Below are 19417 nucleotides of genomic sequence, written 5' to 3' on the forward strand. Positions count from 1 at the left end.
GCGTTGCAACGGGCAGTGATGACGCAGAGACAGGCTGAGCGTGGTGTCTGACGCCATCCAGGATGCCCCTCTAATGACACATACCTGACAGCTGGGGTTCTGCTGGTGGCCCCAGCTCTTACTTGTATTCCTACCATAACTGTAAGTGGCCCTAGCAATGCAGTCGGAAGAATCACTGCTGGTGGTAATTTCTCTTTGTGGCCGCAGCTCTTGCCCATAAAGTGAAAAGTTATTCATAGCAAAGGAGATCAGGAACTACTGAATTATAGTGCTCTGGAAGACATGAGCTTAGAGTAAAAGGTAGAGCCTGTAGAAGGCAAAACTTTACTCTCTAGAAAACCCTGTGGTATCTTCCTGTACTGAGGCAGAGCAAAGAGACTGACTTTATGCCTAATTTGGATTAGAAACTGCATAGAATTCTGTTTCTCTATCTGGAATCATGGCTGAAATAAATCAGCTGGGATCCAAACTTTCAGCTACAGAGAGATGATGAAGTATTTTACACTCTAGTCTTAGATCATTGAATGGTGAGCTTCCTATTTCCAGTAAAATATCCACGGACAAAAAGAGGAATCATAAAGAAATATTATTCTGCAGGACCAAACCTCACTGGTCTACACTACCAATACTGGACAGGTATCTTCAATAAAGCATGTCATAAAAGCATGTTTTCCCTCCTCCTTGGACGTGGACAGGTGGAATTCCACAGCAGTTGAAATGAAGCAAAGCTGACTGTGATGGAAATGAATGACAGCTCTTCCCCATGACTTGGAGTAAAATGGTATTATTCTCTGCAGTCATTAGAAAGTGTAAACAGCCAAGCAAGACATTTAGACATTGTTGTAACATTTTCTTTCTTTTTCTTTTTCTTAACTAACAGGGAGGAGGAAGGGGTAAAGGCAGGTCAGAAAGAGGAAAAAGGGCATTGATGTCTTCCAGAAAGTAAAAAAACTGAATTCCTTCATTTAAAAACAAACAAACAAACAAAGAAATCCCCCAAACTGTGCAATTTTGTTTATGTTTTGCTATGGATTAACCATTTTTTTAAAGACTACTGTCTTTTAAAGTCCTTCCTCCCCAAACCACATGCTGCTTCATGAGTTCCCTGGCAGTTACCATCCCGTGCCAGGGGCTGAGCACGGTGCTCTCGCAGCTGCAGTGCGGTCCCCCCTGACCAGGGATAAGCCCAGGGACACTCCGAAAGCCACCAGACACTTGGCAGCGTGTGCTACACGCTGCCTCTTCCCTCCCATCTCCATTTTCGGCTTGTTTCTGCAATGATTGCTAAAGCTTGAATGAATCATTTATAACTTAGATACTTCAGGTGGTGCTGCCTGAAGAAGGACAAGCAATTCTCCTAATGATTCCTAATGGAAGTTTTTTTTGGGAATGGGGATCGTTATTCACATGTAGCTCCTCTCATGGCTGCTGCAGGCACGCATAGATGGGTCTTGTCAGAGGACATGTGCAAAGTTTAGGTCAGCGTTTCCCTACTCATTGTTGACAGGCAAGCCTCTTGCACTCCTTTTTTGTCTCTTGCACTTGCTGTCTGAAAACGTGTGCTTTAAGTTGTTGGCACCTGGTCTCCGGCTCTGACAAACACGACTCCTCACAAGGGCTGTTGTGATGATCCTGGGAATATTCCATCCCCCAAGGATTGGTTTCCCTCGCTCCCTCATATAATGGTTGCAGTTTTTCTCTCGACAAGTCACGCATGATGATGAGATGACCAAACACTCTTCTTGGCACTACCCAGGGTGCAACTCACATACACTGCAATGACGCCACCCCGCCTCGGTGCTGCTCGTGTATCAAGAGCACAGGAGCATCGCTGGCTTTCCTCATCTCTATGGGTCCAGTAATAAAAGCTAAAGAGAGACCTTGACTTTAGCCTATTCTTATCCACTTTATTTGCTTTCCAGAGAAAACGAGTTTCTCTTCCACAGGTTTTAGTTTTATAGGAGCTGTAAGAAGAGTGTTAAGTGTGAATGAAGACATTATCTAACTTTATGGCCTGTTGTGAAGCATCAACACAGCTGGAGAGCTTTGCTGTTCCTTTCTGAAATGAGACTACTATGCAAATTTCTCTCTAATCCCTATCATGCATATTCGTTAGTGTCACATTTAGAGTGCTTGCCACTGTATTTTGCACAGATGCTTTTATGGCCGCTGACTGGTTTGGGGTCTTTTTATATGTCTAAATCAATTTAAAATTCCAAAAAGAAGAAACAGACATCTCAAGCAGCTTTAAAGATGCTAAGCCAGCATTTGCTTTCTAAACTGAATGCTTCCCTAGAGGCACGTGTCAACTCTGCTTTGTTCCATCTCATAAATTTAACCTAGCAAGGCAAACATAGTTAATTCAGCTTGTTAATTTTCTTATTTTAATGGATGAGTCCATTTAATGGCAAAATACAGAGAATAAATCATTAGAGCTTTTGTTTTCCTTTGTTTATAATATCCCAGGATTTAAAAATTCTACAAGAAAAAGACAATACTTTTAGCTGGCGAAAAAGATTTATTTCTTTAAGTTCTCTTATTTCTGAAAATAATTTTATTAGGGACATATGAGTAGGTGGGAGAAAGAACTAAAGGAACTATTTTTATTTTATGAACAAGGTTGAGCTTGCTACATTCTGCTCTTAGGAAGTGTGAATTATTACAAACTGCTGATACAGAAAATGTTGAATTTTGATAACAAATATTATTTATTTAAGCTTCACTATTTTATTTCACAGGCCTCCTTTTGTGGCACTGCAAAACGGATAATGTGCTCAGAACTTGTGCAAAAAGCAGACGCTGGGAAACAGTGTGGAGCTTTATTGCAAATTGAGGGAGGCATAGGGGAATTGTCCCGAGAGGTACAGAACTCCACGCAACTTGTTAAAGTGCTTAAAGCCTCTGTACCCATGTAAAACCAGAACAAATTTTGTCTCATCCAAATTGTTGGTTATACCATTAAAAAAAACCTTCTGTTTTTCCTTATGATTAATTTTTCATTCTGTAACATGCTTTGCTGTTAGAAAACACCATGACCAATATGATCTTCCCCGACGCTGGCCACTTTTAAGATTCAGCTGGATAGGGTGCTGGGCCATCTTGTCTAGACTGTGCTTTTGCCAAGTCAGGTTGGACCAGATGATCCCTGAGGTCCCTTCCAACCTGCTATTCTACGATTCTAGAAGAGTATTTTAATCACACGTTCACTCTCCAGTGCAAAAGTGTCTCAATAATCATCACTGAATTTATATCAATATCCACATCCAGCCATAGTTTGCCTATTTCTTTAAAATTAACCTAGGGAGCTGGTAGGCTGGTTAAACATAGATGTTTTTGCCACTACAAAATGATAAAAGGCAGACCACAGAATAAATTTGAATTCATGCTGTGGTTTTCTTGGTTGACCACTGGATAATTGAATGTAGCTGAATAATAGTTAGACACCAAGGGACCAAGATTTGATACGGCATTCTCTGGAGCTTGTTGCACTGAGATCTGCGTGACACACTAATCTCTGTATTTGTGGGGGGTGTTAATTGTCCCACATTATACCAATTAACATAATCTCTTCTTTCCAGCACTCATCGCTACATAAAGTCTTGTAAAGTGATACTAGATCAGTCAGGTTCTCTTGGGGTTTTATCCCTTCCATCCCTAAATATAATTACTTGCCTTTCCTGTTTATAAACCTCAATACTTCCATATGAAAAAATGGCTCGTTCATCAGCGTGCCAGGAAAAGGGGCATAACAGAGCAGAAAGTTCAGCCAAGAAAGTGATTATGGAAGTGACGTTAATCATGCTGCGTTGAAAGAAAGAACAGTAAACTCTCACATCTCGATACATAGTAAATTAGTCTTCCCTATGTAACAATCATATAAATTTACTAACAAAGTGATGACTCTTTAAAGATGAGGGAATATCGCAAGGACTATTTTTTCTTCCACTTCCTGAGACCTTGCTTTCTTGTACAGCTCGACTGAAATCTCCAGTATAAAAAGGGACCAAAGTTCTGTATTTCCTGCATCGACTGAATATATTTACTATTTAGCTGTCCCAGGCTGAACCCCAGGTGAAATCCTGTCAACAAAGAACTCGGTAAGGGGTGGCAGCACCTCCTGCAGATAGAAGTGAATATGCAGAAAGGTTTATGTAAACTCATTGGCAGAGAGCAGCAGGCAAAATAGATGTGTGGTTTCTTTCTTTCACGTTTTTAAATTTTAAATTATAGACATTTAAAAGGAATGTAATAAGATGGAGTTCGTGTTGTCAGCTTTGAATTAGGTGGCAGGGATCACAATTCACTGGATGACCAGCTTGTAAGGATGATGTGTCTTAATACTAACCTGTGTAAATCTGCCAATAATCTAGCCAGTCGTTGAAAACAAGATAGCCTTCTTACCTGACTGAGAATCCGACCACATTTCTTTCCGATTTTTTCCACCAAATCAAAGATTGGGAAGTTCCAACTATTTAGCTGCTCCATCAAGGGATCCAAGTTGTCCATAACCAGAGGCTCGGGAGCAAGTACAGGCTTGTCCTATGCCAGCAATCAGAATAAAGAGAAATTTTAGTTCGGTGAAGCATCTCATGCAAAAATTTATGCTCTTAAAAACTAAGGTCACATTAGCGTCATCTATAAGCTGATGGTACTTGACTCAGCTCAGCAGAGATGCCCCCATTACTACCAGCCCTGCAGCTACTCAACTCTCCTTTATAATTTGTTTCACTTGAATGAATAGGAAATTCTGTATACGAAACACCAGCCTCTGAACTTATCCATGAGACACATTCATTCTTTCATTTATGGGAATCATTCGTTCATTTCCAAGGGAGTCTGCTTCATTGTAAAATTTGCTGCAGTACAGACAGAAAAGCATTCAGTTTCTACTTCCGCATCAGGACCCATTTGTTATAATCTAAAACGGTTTATGGAGCTCAGTCCAAGTGAAAAGTTGTACTTAAACGAAAACCTACCTGTTTGTCAGGGTCTGCAAATAAAAGATGGGGTGTGTCCCTCCTTTCATATTTCTCCCTGTATACTTCCTTGAATTTCATTATTATTAAGAAACTGTAGATGAGTAAGTGCCAAAACATCTCAAGAAAAATGCCTTCTCTCAGCATGTCCAACTCCAGTTCAACAGATTACAATAAATTTTTCGAGAGCTCATGCCAACTTAAATTTATTAATTCGGTTGTACAACAGGCTGTGGAAAATTTAACTAAACAAAGCTTTCCCTCTACATCTCAATCAAGTTTACGACTGAATACAGTAGTCGTGAGATGATCAGCACTTGTTCACCATACTGCAATGTTATGTTCAAGACATACGCCACCAATAATATCATGCAGACAATTGTTAATTTGTTTTAAAATAAGGACCACTATATATTAGCCAAGATTGCATGGCCATTGAGAAGCAGAAGTGGCTGAACAGGAAGACTATGTATCATGCTGGTAGTCTGAGAAGATAATTTCTCTTTCTTCCAATCTATTCCCTTTAAAGGCAATGCTAACACAGAAGCCAAACATTTCAGAAATGCCTAATGTCAGATCCGTAAACCTATATTTATTCATCAAAATAGATGGTTAGTGTTTCACAACTGCCCAGTGCTTAGCAGCTCGCACACATTTCAATGGTTCCTTTCAATTCTTGAAAGTCAATCCTCCTACTGCAAGGTAGAAGCCTGCTGCAATTGTTGCTTAAAACCATGGTCACAGTCTTTAGACAGCCCTAGGGTTGGGTTTTTTTTGTGGGGGTTTGGGATTTTTGGTTGGTTGTTTTAGTTTGTTTTTAGTTTTTTTTGGTTTTTTGTTTTTTTTTCCCCCCCAGTGCACAATAAATTCTATTGTGCAAACGGAACTTAAACAAGCTACCTCAGGTGGTATCAAGGGATGCAGAATGATGGTCTCAGGCGTGTACGTCCTACAGACGGATCCCTTCCGCGTCTGCTCTTTGGAGCAATCTGACTCGTCATCATTTTGTACAATATCGCTGCTGTCACTGTTGTTGGTCTCATAGTCAGAAGTGGCTTGCGCAGGATCATCTACAACACAAATCACAAAGCTTGTTGTGTGAACAGCAAGGATTGCATCAAAGTCATCCTGTGACCTTCTGAATAATAGCAACAGGATCTCTGACTCATAATACATATGTGCTGCTTGGCTGGGTCCAAAGTTGGACAATCTGTCCAAAGGCAGTAAAGCATATACCCTGCAGAGTGTAAAAAATGGGATCAGGGATTGAAGAGTAAGAAAAATTTTGAGGACCACTATTTGAGCTGACTCGGTTAGATGAGGGAACCAATATTTTCCTTATATTTTAACTCTATTCTTCATGAGCATTTTGCACATCTTGTACATACAAAAAGGAAAGGAGCCTCAAAGACAACTTGTATGGTCTCACCTACATATGTTCTCCTTTTATGACAGACAGGCATATCTGCCCTTTCACTGAATGATTATTGAATTTTAAGGGATGAGGAATTTTTGATGGACAAGGAATTACCTGTTCTGTTCAGGGTGTGTGTGGCACCATCATTTCTATCTAGTGTCCCATCACCAGCTTCTATTTGGTTATAGGGTCTGCCACAGCTGAAATACATCAAGAGACACGCACAATATAAAGAACCATGCGCATTAGACATTTTTATGCAAAATGATTTCCTGCTGACAGTGTAAGATTATGTCACACAGTATAAGATATGGTACAGGGTGTATTCTCCAGAAAAAAAATTATAAGAGTGAGCTGAAGTTTTATTGGAAGTCAGGAATGTAAAAAGACAAAAAATATAAAAAGACCTTGGATTGGCCACCACCATTAAATTTGTGTTGCCAACAGTAAACCTATCCCATTGGATTTATTTTTTTTAATGAATTTTTTATTCTCCAAGTATTTTGCTATTACTTCAGTGACAACATACCAAGTACACCAGAACCAAGGAGATGTTTTGGACAGAACATGAGGTGTGTGATCTGGCATCCAGACATTTAGCAAGGAAACAAGAAAACCAAGTTTGCTTTGTCATTCCCAGAACAGAAAGCCATTGTGGGAGGGATCACAATATCATGGCCTTTCCAAATGACTGGCTCTTCCCTTCCATTAAAAGACTTTATTCATTGTGTGTGATTCTCTTCAAGCAAGCCCTAAACATGAATTCAATACCAGCTGGAACATGTCCCAATACGATTGAGGCTAGAACCTGAAGGATCAATGATATATCATGAAAACATGACAGAACTTAACAAATCTGAAGCCTCATTTAGCAGTATTACATCCAATATGTCCGTGAAAACCTGATAATTTTAACATTTCTTTCTCTGGTTCGAGTCAGTATTTTGCGATGTATCTTATATATAACAGCCTCTGCAAAGCAATTATTACAAAATTATTTTGTTTTGTCAGACTTTGTACCAGAAATTTTGCACCAAAGTAAATTCACCATATAAAAATGGCTGAAATCCTATGCCAGATGGCTTTTGACTGGGTCATCCAAAACATATTATGGAGCTTGGTAAGCCCTGCAAACATAATAAATTCCCGAAAGAATTTTAAATAAAAATACAAATCTGCATACAATGATACTTGTAGTGCATAGCCAAGCAAATAAATCCTGTACCACTCAGGTTTATAAACAAAATGGAAAAAAAAGTATTAATGCCTCTCTCCCACATTCCTTGTGGTTTCCGCAAGGTCAATGATAACAAGCCAAAATGTAAAAGAGAAAGAGAGACTTTGTGTGGTTATAATGCTACAAGGCTTTTGCATCACTATGGGTGTACCTCTTTATTTCCAGAACATATGCAAAATCACAGTGATTTAATATGTATGGTCCACATAAAACACTATATTAAAAAAAATTACTAAGCTATCTAGTACAACACTTGAAATCTGCTCTATGTCAGAAGTAAACGTGCCCATGCAACTTTAATTCAATACCCTTCATGCACAAGCACTATAACATACTTCCTAATCACAGGATGCTTTAACATTTTTTCCACAGGATTCCTGTCTCATCCACCAAGCAAAATGAAAAATTACTATCTACAAGTTATTTTAGCAGCATTGCCTAGTATAAAAAAAGTACAGTAAAACTTCTGCCTTGATGCCACTGCCTGGGTGGTGATTTCTGATGCAAAGCACTGAACCCACCCATCAAGAGTTCATTTACTCTTTTGTTGTTGTTGGGGGGACGATTGGTTTGGTGGTGGCAGACGTTTCCTGACTTAGTATTACTTTGAAGCAAGGCAGTTTTTTTGGCAGTAAATGTAAGGGATTGGATATCATGAAGACTAGAATCTACAATGTGAAAGTTCAAACATTAAAAGATTTATTTCCAGTGTTTGTTAATTTAACTCTCTCAGCTTGTCTTAGCTATTTAATTTTGATGGGGGGTTTTTTTTGTTTGTTTTGGGTTTTTTTGTATGCTTTTTTTTTTTAATTGTGCTTACATTACTAGGGAGTGCATTATTTATGTGCTGTTCATTCAGCTTGTACGTGGGGATATGACATCTCTACATACCAATGGCTAGAAATTTGACAGTGCTTATGATTTTTCAATGGATGTTAAAGGGACAGTGATAATTAGTAATAGTGGGTGCCAATTCTACTAGCAGTCATTACACCATAATATTTTAAGTAATGTGTTTGTTTCAAATAATCGACAAAAAAGCCTATGCCAGCAACATAACTATTTGTAATGCTTACAAAGTCTAAACATTTGAAAACAAGAAAATTAAGAACCTAAATATGCTATGCAACCTATGTAGACCACAGAAGACAGTAGTCACATAAAAGCTAATGAGCATTTTACCAATGATTACATTGAAATCAAAGTCTACAAATATCAAGCAACTATATATCATTACTATCTACAGCAACCTTCCATTGATTTTGCTTTTTTTTGGGACATTTTTTATGCCGCTGTTAACTGTTTTCCTTAATGGAAGACTTCCAGTGATAATTGTTACTAGTTAAAGTAATAATATTTTGTTGAAGTAGTAATAAAGGCACAGTTTAATAGGACAGTAGCACATTTATGGCATATTTCTTATGTGTAATACAGTGTTCATTTCAAATGAATCAGTGCAAGTGCCAGTTTTGCAACACCTTTGAAAACCTCTGAAAAGCACTTAGTTTCTCTTTAGTCACCTAACTATGTCTTAAAAGCTTGTCACGATCCTCCTCTGAACTACAGTGAGGCTGACTCCCTTGAGCAAAACTCCCAATCTCAATTTGTACTTTCTCATACCCACTTCTGAGCCCTGCACATAGCATATCGAGACACATTCAAAGTCTCTTGACTGGTGACAGGATGTAAAAACTATTTCCAAAGATAGTCAAACTTGATAACATTTAACACAGCACATCGCCTCAGACGACGTGCTGTCTACTTACTAGCCAATAATCACAAATTACGCACTCTATGACCAAAAGTAACATCTGATGAGTAAGGTAACCTTGAAAATGCACTGGAACAGGCTTATGAATACCAGTGTTTCCCACTATTCTGAACTGGACACATATTACAAACTCCAGTAATATAACTTAACACCTGTTAACGTAAGATAAGCAGAACAACTTTTTTTCCAAAATGCTGATTTTGCAGAGCAGGTCTATGTAAAATAATAATGGGCTACTTTAAAGCATGAAATTAAACTGTGTAACTCTCAGCAGTAGGAAGAACTCACTTGCAGCTGATTTAAAAAAAATATATCCCAATGCTACATAATCTGACTCTGCCCTAGGGAGGGCAGGATCCACCCCTTCTGAGAGAGTGCTCAAAATTACATAGTCTTCAGGAATTGTTGGTACACCTTTATCTGAAGGCTACAGCCCAGCAGCTTTTTATCCCTAGCAGTCAGATTTTTCTACCAAACGTCAGGTGCCAGTTGTGAAAGACTTGGCCTGGGACCTGAAAGTGACTGTGTTAAAGGCATGGCATGAGAAACACAAATTGTTAACATGAAATCCAGCTTTAGAATTTGCAAGTTATTGACGAAGAATTTATTTATGAATCAGACTGTGCATCTGACATGAGTAAAAGCTGTAAATATAGCTAACCGTCTTGCACTTTAAAAGCACTTTGTAGCATCAATCTACACAATTACTCATGTACTAAGAACGGCTAGATATGGTGAAATGCCAACATACAGTACTGCAGCAAATTACAAAAAATTATGTAGGCCAAAAAAGCTTGTTCGTGAGAACAACATGAAATCATTCCAACGCATATCAAATTACCATCTTACCTGCTGCAGATGACAGAGGGGCTGATAATAGGGTCTGACAGGCTAGGTGCGCTCTGAGTAGAGGTTAAGACTTTGTGTGGCTTTAGGCCCTGCTTGGTGTCAGTATCTGTAGAATCTGGAAATGACACAGATGATGTTTTTCCCGTAGGACTCGTGGCAGGCGTCCCCTGAATCGGTGAATGGCATGGGGAGGTGAGAGGTGAGATATTTGGCGGCATACCTGGCAAGAGAAGAGAAGAGTCTGGTCAATTAACAGAAGTGGCAGATGGTTGTATGAGTTCACTGTGCAGAAATACTCCTCTTGAGGTGCGCAGATACCAGCATAGCTTCCAAATGGAAAGAGAAAACCCTCCTCCACTCTGAGCCAAGCCCATGGCTGTCACAGAGAAATGAAGCTCCGTTACTATCAGCCACTTCTACCTGCTGAAGATTTGGCTCAAAATACGAAGCATATTCTTCCTGTTGAGTAGGACGCACTAACTGGCAGGCATGAAATGAAAGGGATGCTCTTAGTGGCATGACTATTGGTATTAACCTGTTCTAGCAACAGACACACCAAACTCCAAATAGGCAGTTCCCAGACCCATCTGCAATTTCTCATTGCTTCACCGACTCCATCTGTAAAGCAGGGACATGAAAGGCTTACACACATTCCCAGAAAATTTGAAGTTCTACATGCGTGAAGACTAGCTATAAGCTAAAAAAAAAAGCAATATTTAGTTGTCATACATTATAGGAGTATAAAATATTGCACTTATGGCGCCATTTCCACATTCCTCACAGATTTTGGCCTTGATCTTGTGCAGCTTGACTTTATTTTTCAATATCTGCTGCTCACTATGGGAGACTTAGAACCATTACCTGTACCACATGGTATTCTACTCCTGATCTAGCGCGTCGGAAACCGCCAACATCCACATGTGTGAACACTAGCAAGATGTAGTTCTCTTTGTCCCCTATTCTATCTAAGCATCGTTGCCAGGATGAAATGCATCAGCTAGTCCAGTGTTTGAGACAAAGTTCTGCCTTCTCTTCGAATCCACTTTACATTTTCTAGTCTCAGGCAAAAAAGATCCCCTTCACAATAAAGTGCAGGGGAGCAAAGATAATCTATCTTAAAAGGAAATGCCTGTAAATTGACTTAACCTCCTGAGCTTTGTTCTGAAGTTCGTAGGAAATCAGCCCCGGTTCATTTACCACGTTCATCTTCAAAGCCAAATGATATAAAGAGCTTGGGAACTTTAACTGGTTTTATGTTTGAATTGTGCCCACTATCTAAATGCATTCCAGACACAACAATTATCTTAGAATAAGGCAATATGTTGACCTAAGTTTATGAAATACTAACCTTGCGGGATATATGTGTACAGTTCCAGTGTTTTTTTCCTGATAACAACTTATTGTAATATGAGGTTAAAATATGATTTCCTGTTGACAATCCAAGAATTAAAAATAATCTCTGAGAGTTACTACTCTGTAATTTTGAGATATCCAACATCTCCTAAGTTTTGATTAGGGTATTTCTTCAGCAAACATGTGGTATGTATTATTGCCTTAATTCAATGACAGCAACTAGGATATTACGCGAGTCTTGAGATCAGAAACCTAATGCCTACAGAACAATTAACAAGTTATCAGATGGCCATGACATATGGAAATGGCTTTAAAATACAGAAAGCCTCTGTTTCACATTTACTGATCCTTTGAGATATCTGCTTTCCATTCAACAAAAATATGTCTTCAAAAACATTTCACAGTCTGTTAGATGCACAGGGGACTGAGTTGGATTATTATCTATCTTTGAGATATGTTACCAGGTAATCTTCATGACTGTTAGAAAATACAGTATATATGGCCATCTTTCAACAATTTAAAGCAAGTCCTGGGATTTTAAACAGCAATTTTCACAATAGTGTTTCTAATCACAGCTGGATTTCTACTGCTAGACTGGGGTCCTGACTCTTGAAATATGTTTGGTTGTGGTTTTGTTTTTTTGTTTTTGTTTTTTTTTTTAAAGAGTAATTTACCAGGTTAGGTAACCAATAATAAATAAACTTACCAGAAAAATGCAAAACCACTTTCAATAATCCAACATTTAACCATTTATTGGCAAAAGTGAGAGAAAACGTATCTTGCTACAGCAAGGAATTTTGAACAATCGATATAAGAGAAGATGAACAATACAGGGAGAACTTTTTTTAGGTACATCCATCTGCTTAGGTCCTCCAGAACTTTTACACATGTGTAGTGTTGAAGAAATGAACCAGTAAATTCAATGTGATGTGAAATTACATATGAAACCCCTTGAGTTTACCTGAGAATTTTGCCAAAACAGGTATAGCTAGCAGTATTTTAAAATGCTAATGGTTTCATGTATAATTAAAGACACATTTTGTAAATTAACAGATTTACAGGTTTATCTAGATCAGCTTCTACCAAGATTTATTATATATTGCCAATGGAGCGAATATATAAAAGTCTGATTTATATTAACTACTGCAAATTGAAGCAATTCTTTAGTTGGAACATAAAACCAAATTCTAATTGAAAGTGCATGATAGCAAACAGTCTAAAACATCAAAATATCACTCTTCTGCACAAAGCACTAAGCCAAAATTTTTACTCCTGTGAATCAGTGCCCCGAGGAATTGCTTGTGATGGAATGGAGCTCTCCATCACTGGGGAGCTCGTGTTATTGGGCAACAGAGATGACCATTAACACGTTTTGGAAGCAGAAGACTAAACGTAAAACTGACTGATGGGTTTGGTAAGTCTCATTTTCTATGTATAAAATATTACACACACATACACACACACTCCCCCCTTTCAAGTTAATAGGTTCATCTCTGAAAATCACAAGCCCACGTTGGATTTGTTTTGTTCTAAAACAAATTCTTGGATTCTTGGTACTATAGCTCCACTATTTTCCAGTTTTGATTTTACTCATTTGCCTATGTGCCTATTATCTTATAAGATGATATCGTGTTACTTAATCTTCATTGTGGTATAACAAAGCAGCTTCTGTACAAGAGGAGATTAAATAAACTCTTCAGATTGAAAAGCAGATGCGATGTGACAGTGCTAGATATGCAGAATAATTGTGCAGCCATATCTTCAAACCCATCTCTAAGTTTGGGTTCTCTGACTTTTTCAATGTCAGGCCTCAGGCACCTCTCAATTTCCATCTGATGTGTGGGTGGCCAGTATCTCTGAATAACTCCTCTCGACACTATTCCATTTTTGGAAAGAAAAAAAAAGGACGATTTTAAAAAGGAAGGCCTTGTGATCACTTTGAATTACAAGTTAAAGCATGGGGACACATTCCTTTACCCTGCATTTGTACAGGGAAGAGAACCATGTTACTATGGATTAAGACCGATTCATGGCTGTCATATTCCACATTTCATTATCAATTAAGAAGTCACCATCTCCATTCCTTTTCCTCAGTTAAAAAAAGAGTCATTTTTTTTAAAGGCCCTACCTAAACGCTGAGTAAAAAACCCCGTATTTCCCATCTCTAAAAATCAGTAAGATCTACCTGGACTTTCTCAATAACGAATATACAGAGATACAGCTCTGAGTTATAATGGCTATGTCTTGGATATGTTTGCATATGACAGGTCAGTTGCTGCCTACAGCTCTGAATGGCGTTATGTAGATTGTGCTTCAAGAAACCTCAGTCAGGCAATAAACACAGACAGATAATTTAACAATTGTTATAAAAAACACTCTGTTCTCAGCCCTGTTGTAGTGAAGGGAATTACGTGGATATAAATCACGACACGTTTTAGTATTGCACTTGCCGCATCATGTCATGACTAACCTCTATAAATCATAAATTCAAAACATTTACAATGGCATTCTATGAGCTATAATATTTTAAGCTACTGTGGTTTTTTTTTTTAATAAAGGAAATAACTATATTTATATTGGTGGAAAAATAAGAAAAGACACAGATTGGACAGAGACCAAAAGCAGTTGCATGTGCTAGTCAGGGGGAAGCAGCTAAGTGAGCCTGACAGAGTTGCGTATGCCCACTCACCTTGTCGGCTCTGCCTCTTGGCATTCAGGTGGTTGGTAGAAGACATGGCGTAGGAGGTGGAGAACGACCTGCTCTTTGTGATTGTCATCAGAATTGAGCTGTTCCAGGAGTCAGCGCTGCAAAACCAGAGCACAAACAAGCATCGTTTGAGACAGTAAAAAGCCTAAATGGCAGATCTTAAGAAGTTAGGAGCTACAGCAAGAAGTATGCGATACTGAGATAGCACAAAATCTGATGAGGAAAACAACATCTATCTGCTGGCTGAACTGCTATTTGTGTGGTGTATTGTATTCAGCAAAAATATTTACAATGCAGGCACTCCAAAGCTGGTCTTCCTTCAGTGCCTATTCCCTTTATTTATACCAAGATGTCTTCATTACGTCGTTCTGACAATACAAAGAGGCTTAAAAGTTGACTTGAAATTCAAGTTAAATTTATATCTCTTTTAACGCCTCCTTACAACAGCCAGAAGTACCAGCAGTTCTCAGTGTAAATGAAAAATCAGCCTCCCTTGACTCCTCTGCTGTAACTCCCTTCGGGCACCGGAGGAGCTCCTCAGGAGGCTGGAAGAGGCTCAATATGAGCCCTGCATCACTGTTGCTAGTGGTGTGCCTCTTCTCTGGGCAAAGCACTTCATGCTCTAGCCAACTGAAACGCATGCTGCATTCTCGAAAGAAATCATATTGACAGACCCTGAAGACATTGGTCACTGATCCAAGAGAGACTCACTGAAGGAAAATAGGGTGCATGTGTCTGTGTGCGTGGGGAACAAATGCTGGTCCCCTACAACAGGATGGGTACATGCTTTCAGCCTTCAGGCTATAACTTTTGTGTGCCACAAGAGGCCAAACAGTTCTGTAAAGCAGGAGAATTGTATTTATCATTGTTTGCCCGAATAACACTCATAGAACGTCAGCTACTTGCAAGGACACAGTGCTGGTTCTTATCATGAGGCCTATGACTTCTCTGGACAAATCCACTAAGCCTCGCAGGCTCCACATTTCTCCTCAGCCTCGCATCCAAGTGATGAGATGATATGCAAGGCAGAAGACAGCCTTTTAAAGCAGCCTAGTCCCAGCTGAACTTGAAAAAAACAACTTGTGGGGGGTGAGGGGGAAATGTTTTGAAACAGAAAAGCATGTAACATTCTCTTAACTCTACGAACACCTTATTGTTTTGGAAGAGCAAACACTACCTACAAAATATTTGCTTGTGGTCTTCATTGGCCCAAGTTCCTATAATCTGCGGTGAAGTAAGACGAAGAGAGAATCCAGCTGTTTTTTTAATTATTTTGTTTGTTTGTTTTGTGGTTTTGTTTTTTAATTGTCAGGAAGAATATAACACACTGGCCCACTGTAAAGAAAACCAAAGCCAAACCAAAACAAAAACCCCCAAACCACATCCTTTGACTTCTTAAGAGAGAACCACTGGATATAGAAGTGACAGAGGGAAGGAATGAGGAAGCTCTATTATTTTTCCCCAATCACGTGAAGCTATAAGAGGACCATGTCTTACCAGTTCAGTGATGTGGGGAAGGAAGTATACAGGATTACTAATCTTAAACAGAGATTTAAGGGTGATTTTTGCAAATATTTGACCATAGAAATCTAGAGGTGATGTCCCAGACTGTGAGGAATATGTTGCAGATTTTGTAACTGCAGAATCTGCCACAGGGCAATTCCAGTGTCATTTTCCCTCTCCTACCCCTCAAGCCATGAAATGTTCCTTTCTCTGTGACCTGTGCCGTGCTTGAATTTGGTACAAGGGAAGTGGCAGATAATCAAAATATTTATTTTTTCTTTCCTTCACATCAAAATTCTTTTCCTTGAAAGCAAATCTGTATTGGTCTGCCAAAATTTTTAAAGCTAAACTTATAGGATTCATTTTTCCCCTTTCTGGAATACACATTGTTTCTCCTACTGTAAAAGAAGAACTGAAAACAGTAGGCTGGGAGGCTTGACAGAGCTATAATTATACAATTGGCGACATTAAACGTAGGAAGAATTGATTGTCTGCTTAGTTGGCTCATCACGTAGAGTTATATAACAAACAGAAGACGACCAACAATAATATTTAATTGCTCTCCTTCTCCCTCTGATTCCCATCTTAGGATGCTTACATACTATGTGAGAGTCTGGGATCAACAGTATAAATCAAATGCACCCTGGGAACCACAGGTCGGTGACTGAAGAACATTTCCATTCGGTTATAGCTCCTTTATATTTACTTTTACTGAGATACATGGGACTCCTCACAAAGGGAACTTCGGCTAACCACGTATTTTTCGTGCACCAGGCATTCAGTGTACTCTGTAGGCTGCCTTGAGCACCTAGGCGCCCTGCACGACAGCCTGCTCTGTGGGAAAGCTTTATGTATCTGGAAGAAAGGCCAATCAAAGCAGCTCTCTTGGGCTGCAATCGCCCATGCCATGCAACAGCAAACACTGGTGATGTCGGGCCTTCTCAGGTCCTATCTTTTTCTCCACTACTGGCACCAAGTTTTAAATTGCAGAAAAACACGTAAGTCTTCTGATATCATGGCTCTGAATTCTCTTCTTGGTTTTGGATTATCTGCCACAGCTCTTGTGGAGGGTTAAATGCGCTCTCCTCAGGCTATCTTGTAGCATGGATGTCCCAAAGAGATGTACCTAGGTCTGAATGCCCTTAGGCAGAGAAGCAACTTTATTATGGTAGACCTCTGCAAATGCCCTAAACCAGTCAGCTGCTGGCTGTAAGCAAGTGAGCAGACAAAACTTTTCTCCCTCTGTTTCATGGGAGGACTATGTATTTTATGATGCTGGCTCTGTCATCAGTCTCTGAGAAACAAAGAAAGGGTAAAAGTGAGCAGGGAATACCTAACTAGTATAGCCAATCATAAGGGACTACAGCCAGAAGATAAACGCCTGTTTCTTCAGAACAGTGAGAGCTCTTGAAAATATGGGGCATCAAAAATGAATAAGTAAATAAATACATCCTAAATAGAAGCAGGCACTCAGTCTGCACCCCAACAAAGCACCTGTGTTTATTTGGTTCTTGTGGGTAATTAGGAAAAGCCTTTTAACTTGATGAGACACTTGGCATTAAGGATGGGACAATTGGGAGTCTGAATCCCAGAAGCTAAACTCTGTGGTCAGCGGGAAAGAGGTGCTCCACTTCAGTGCTTAAAATTAGGGAAAGTATGGCAACCATCCTGCAGGAAAACTTTACACTGTCCATTTCATTTTCAGCTTTGCTTTCAACTTCTACTAGTGAACCTTCCTTTGTAATTTTACTCCTAGATTATACGTGGGTTTTTTTCCCGATGGTAACATATCTACTTAGATACTAAACTTCTCTCCACTAAATCACTTTTTGACTTATCTAACTCCGTGTTTTACATTTACCATCTATTGCTGCTATTGCATTTGCATGAGTTTGCTCAGGAAGCCCTAGGTACTTGTTATCCTCTGGAATTAAGTGTGTACATGGGATGCAGGGCGTGTACAGTGCTGTATGCTCTTCTGATATTTCATTTCTACAGACAGAAAAGCACAAAAATGTGTATTTTAGAAGGGCCCACTTGAAATCAGGGTTTGTGTTCTGGAAGATAGTATCTAGAGGATGGACAAGTGCTTTGTGGACTGGTTTAATGGCAGGACCACATCACTAGGTGCATTCTTAGAAGTGATGTTTGGCAGCTGGGTTACTTGTTAGAATTGTTTCTTGGCTGGGTAATACCCATGGAGGAAACCACTGCATATCAAGAAGACTTTAACCACATATCCTGCCTTGTTTTCAATTTTACTGGGCAATTCTGCACTTTGCTATCTTAAATTGATATTATTTTTTTTCCATTTTGCTTCTCAATAATAGAAATAGTTTTGGCATAATCTAACTAAAATGGGAAATGCTACTTCTTTGGCAACCCAGATTAGAGAAACGTGAAGAAGTAGTTCTAACATACTTTGGAGTCAGCATTTTTAAGTGAGGGACATCATCACACAGAACCAAAGAAATCTGCCCAAAGAGAGACATAAAAGAGAGAGGAGGTAATTTGTAACCTGGATGAAGATGATTCATGAGGTTTGATGCTGGCACTGCGATCCCTTCTCACTGGAGCTGGCTCCAGTGTAGGTAATCCTGTGGCTGATGTTGTTGTGGTCCAAGTTGAGGACACTCGTCTCAGCAGTCCTGGAGGCAAACTTCTCCGTAAGCGCTAGAGAGAAATCAGTTGCTTAGAGTTCACACATGCTTACAAAAACTTTAAACATGCACAAGAAAAACATTTCCATTTGATTAATTCTGCCTGAAAACATCTAGTGAGGTACCTTAAATCTGGATTCTCCCAAGTATCGTGATGCTTACGTTCTATTCAAATCAACACTGACGGTGCTTTAAATGCCTGGAGGGTCTGGACCGTCCTCTCTATTTCAAGTTTAAAAGAAGGTATATTCCCATAGCCCCTTAGCCACAGACGTTCAACGCTCAGAGCTTTCACTGGAGTTTGACAATGTTGGCTGTGCTCTTTAAAAATTTTGTTCTTATATGATGTGGCCCTTAAACAAGTCATCAGGGATGCAAAGGTGACTGAGGGATTGGAGCATCTGTCATAAAAGTAAAGGCAGAGAGAGCTGGGATTGCTCAGCCTGAAGAAGAGAAGGCTCAGAGGTGATCTTATCAACGTACATAAATACCTGAAGGGAGGGTGTAAAGAAGAAAAACAACCCAGGCTTTTTCCAGTGGTGTCCAGTGACAGGACAAGAGGTAATGGGGCATAAATTGAAATACAGGAAATTCCATTTATATGTAAGAAAATATTTTTTACCGTGAGGATGACTGAACACTGAAAGAGGTTGCCCAGAGCCCTGGGCATTCATGGAAATACTCAAAACCCAAACGGACATCCTCCTGCGCAACCTCCTTTAGGCTGAACCTAGAGAAACCCGCTCCAGGCATAATTTCCTTGAGCTGAGGGACTGGACTAAACAATCTCCAGACTGGACTAGATGATCTCCAGATGTAGTTTCAACCTCAACTGTTCTGTAATTTAAACTGTCATGAATCCTCAGAATTAGAGATTCAAGGCAAGAAAGGCAGTAAGAATCATAAGGGAGGGGAGCTTCAACTGTCTGAAATAAAACTTTCAT

General features: G+C 39.4%; 1 protein-coding gene across 2 annotated transcripts in view; it reads right to left on the bottom strand.

The window, feature by feature from the left end:
* Positions 1-19417, bottom strand: part of LOC128904351 (cGMP-inhibited 3',5'-cyclic phosphodiesterase 3A-like) — a 123313-nt gene that overhangs the window by 32365 nt on the left and 71531 nt on the right. For both annotated transcript variants that reach the window (XM_054188526.1, XM_054188527.1), the window contains 6 exons: positions 18332-18486; positions 14293-14408; positions 10251-10470; positions 6508-6593; positions 5877-6046; positions 4402-4539 (listed from right to left, as the gene is read on the bottom strand). In XM_054188526.1, coding sequence (XP_054044501.1) covers positions 4402-4539; positions 5877-6046; positions 6508-6593; positions 10251-10470; positions 14293-14408; positions 18332-18486 — 885 coding nt within the window. The remainder of the gene's footprint in view (positions 1-4401; positions 4540-5876; positions 6047-6507; positions 6594-10250; positions 10471-14292; positions 14409-18331; positions 18487-19417) is intronic.

Source organism: Rissa tridactyla, chromosome 1 (genome assembly GCF_028500815.1).
Source record: "Rissa tridactyla isolate bRisTri1 chromosome 1, bRisTri1.patW.cur.20221130, whole genome shotgun sequence".
Classification (NCBI taxonomy): domain Eukaryota; kingdom Metazoa; phylum Chordata; class Aves; order Charadriiformes; family Laridae; genus Rissa; species Rissa tridactyla.